The sequence below is a fragment of the Colobus angolensis genome, unplaced genomic scaffold (assembly GCF_000951035.1).
Source record: "Colobus angolensis palliatus isolate OR3802 unplaced genomic scaffold, Cang.pa_1.0 Scaffold184, whole genome shotgun sequence".
NCBI classification, from domain to species: domain Eukaryota; kingdom Metazoa; phylum Chordata; class Mammalia; order Primates; family Cercopithecidae; genus Colobus; species Colobus angolensis.
In genome coordinates this window covers 4,475,146-4,478,215 of record NW_012114977.1, presented here as the reverse complement: position 1 = coordinate 4,478,215, position 3,070 = coordinate 4,475,146, and the positions used below count along the sequence as shown (strand labels likewise).

General features: G+C 43.1%; 1 protein-coding gene across 1 annotated transcript in view; it reads left to right on the top strand.

Annotated features, from left to right (window-relative positions):
- The window catches only part of LOC105510210 (tumor necrosis factor receptor superfamily member 10D-like), a 35,591-nt gene extending 33,977 nt beyond the window's left edge, over positions 1-1,614 (top strand). The window contains exons 8-9 of the mRNA XM_011939870.1: positions 1,044-1,116; positions 1,288-1,614. Coding sequence (XP_011795260.1) covers positions 1,044-1,116; positions 1,288-1,418 — 204 coding nt within the window. The 3' untranslated portion in view covers positions 1,419-1,614. The remainder of the gene's footprint in view (positions 1-1,043; positions 1,117-1,287) is intronic.
- Positions 1,615-3,070: the final 1,456 nt, after the last annotated feature.

The window sequence follows — 3,070 nt, the reverse complement described above, 5'->3', positions numbered from 1 at the left end:
AATATTCGGTATCTCCTTATCAAAGGAGATAACATTTGGTGTCAAGTGTTTTATTGTAATTGAGTTGTGATTTGTGTTTCTCTTCAAACAGATTATTCCTGTTTCTTATGGCTGTTTGGTACTTCGTATCCAGCATGAGTTGGATAGCCTTGTAATTCTGTTTGCTAATTTATTGCATCTGCTATGTTTTTAACATTTCTCCAAGCATACATTCCTATTTCAGTATTGGTAGTTTCATTTTTAGGGATTTTAAATGACATTGAAAATAGTGATTATTATGTCTGCCCTCTTCCAAGAGTCTCGCCTCATTTTAATTTTCCATCTTGTTGCCTAGGCCAGACCTTTCAGAACCATGTTCAGCTGTGCTTAGGGAAGGCAGGTGTTTGGGTCCTGATTTGATTTCTGGAGAAGTTCACTTTTGGCTTCATATAGAAATTCTCATAATCAAGAGCACAACCTACTATTCTGAAAGGTTCTGAAAAAGATCAGAATTGGTGTTTAATTTTACCAATTGTCTCTCCAGCGACCATGGAGACTACTGTTTTATTTAATTACACTATTGATATGGTACAGTATTAATGATCAAAGGTCATTTACAGTCTTGGAATAAATCATTTTGTTAGGTTTTCCTGGGTGCTCTCATATATACTCTTCTGCCAAGACTTCTGCTGGTGAGAATTGTGTAAGGAAGTGATCATTTCCTGTGAGGGTGGGTGGGAGTTGATTAGATGGGGCAGAAGGGGACTTTCTGGGGTGGTGGCAATGTTCTATGTCTTGATCAGGGGATAATTACCCAGGCATATACAGTAGTCAAACTTGGGCAGAACACTTACAAAGTGAGCATGTACTGCATGCCACTTGTGTCTCAATGAGTCACCAGCACACAGAGCCCAAGAGCTATGCAGGACCAGAGGTTTGTCTCCATCTCCATGGAGACCCGAGATGGGAAGCGCTGCAGGTCTCTTGCTGGCTGGTGGTCGGGGTCAGTACTGGACTGCACGACTCCTGACTCTGACCAGAGCATTCACTACTGTGTGTTACAGGAACAGGCAGAAGCTGTAGGGTGTCAGAGGAGGACGCTGCCGGTTCCAGTGAATGACGCTGACCCCACTGAGAGTAAGTGTTTTGTGCCTTGAGACAGGGAATAGGGACAGTGTCCTAACTGCTGTCCCTATAGCTGAGAGGGCTCTTCTGGAGCCTTCACTGCTGGAAGCAGGGGGTCCCATGTCGATCCTGTGCTGATTGTCCTTGGAGCATCGAGACCCTAAATCTCTTCTCTCTTCTCAGTCAACACCTTGCTGCATGCCTCGGCAACACTGGAGGAAGGACATGCAAAGGAAACAATTCAGGACCACATGGTGGACTCCGAGAAGCTCTTTTATGAAGATGACGCAGGCTTTGCTACGTCCTCCCTGTGAAAGAATCTCTTCAGGAAACCAGAGCTTCCCTCGTTTACCTTTTCTTCTAGAAGGGGAAGCAGCCTGGAAGAGACAGTCCAGTACTTGACCCATGCCTCAGCTAACTCTGCGATCCAATATGGTGCAGCTTACCAAAGGTCCTAGAAGTTTGTCAACGCACTTGAAGTAATTTTTATGAAATACTGCGTGTGATAAGGAAACTGGGAAAATTTGTATAAGACTCTTGGCGGCATAGTTATATGATTGTCTATTAACGGTGGTTTTCGTCCAAGTGCGGTGGCTCATACCTGTAATCCCACCACTTTGGGAGGCTGAGGTTGGTGGATCGCTTGAGTTCAGGAGTTTGAGACTAGCCTGGTCAACACAGTGAAACTCTGTCTCAATTTAAAAAGAAAAAAAGTGGTTTTAGGATGTCATTCTTTCCAGTTCTTCATCATGAGACAAGTCTTTTTTCTATTTCTTACATTGCAAGCTCCATCTCTACTGGTATGTGCATTTAATGACATCTAACTATAGATGCCGCACAGCCACAATGGTTTACCTTGTAGTTTTTTAACTTTAGAATGGGATTATCTGGTTATTAGCTGTATTTTCAGTTTAGGATATTTCTGAGTTAATGATGAGATTATCAAGACATAGTCCTGTGCTAAGTCATGAGCATATGGACTTATGAGGGTTCGACTTAGAGTTTTGAGCTTTAAGATAGGATTATTGGGGCTTACCCCCACCTTAATTAGAGAAACATTTGTATTGCTTATTACCGTATGCTGTATTATCTATTTTCCGATTTTTGTATAATGATGTAAGCATGGAAAAACTTTAGGAAATGCACTTATTAGGCTGTTTCCATGGGTTCCCTGGGGGTGCAAATCAGCAGTCAAAAATGACTAGAAATATAACTAGTGACGAAGGGAGAAATCCTCCCTCCGTGGGAGGCACTGACTGTGTTCCAGTTCTCCCTCCTACACCCTGACACTGGACACGGGTTTGATGACTGGCAACTTCTCAGGGGGCCAGTCTGTCTTACTTGATAATTTTAGAGGTATACAGCCATATTTATTTATAACTAAATATTGATTTATTTTTATTTATAAGTAGACGTTTACATATGCCCAGGATTTTGACGAGCATGGTATCTTTGGGAAGCCATATGTCTGGTTAGTACTGCTGGGACAGTCATGGAACTGCATCTTCCTACGTGTCCACAGCAGATGAGGACAGTGAGAATTATGTTAGATCTGAGACTGTGAAGAGCTTCTCTTTCAAGCGCCATTACCATTGAGTATTAGTGAATCTTGGGCCACCTTTGGACTCAGGGCAGAGCAGGTGTTTATCTTCCCCAGGATCTGCCATGGCATCAGGAGGGAGGAGTGGACAGTGCTTGGGAATGGTGTGAAATGGTTGCTGACTCAGGAGTGGATGGGCCCCTCTCCCTTCTGGTGGTCTGTGACCCTGAGTCCCTGGGATGCATTTTAGGGTAGAGATTCCTGAGCTGCATTTTAGGGTACAGATTCCCTATTTGAGTCACTTGGCTTCTCTGTAAGCATCTGATTCATCTCAGTAATACCAATTCTTAAACACTATGACAACGGGACCTCAAATGGCTGACACATTTGTCCTTGTGTCACGTTCCATTATTTTATTTAAGAACC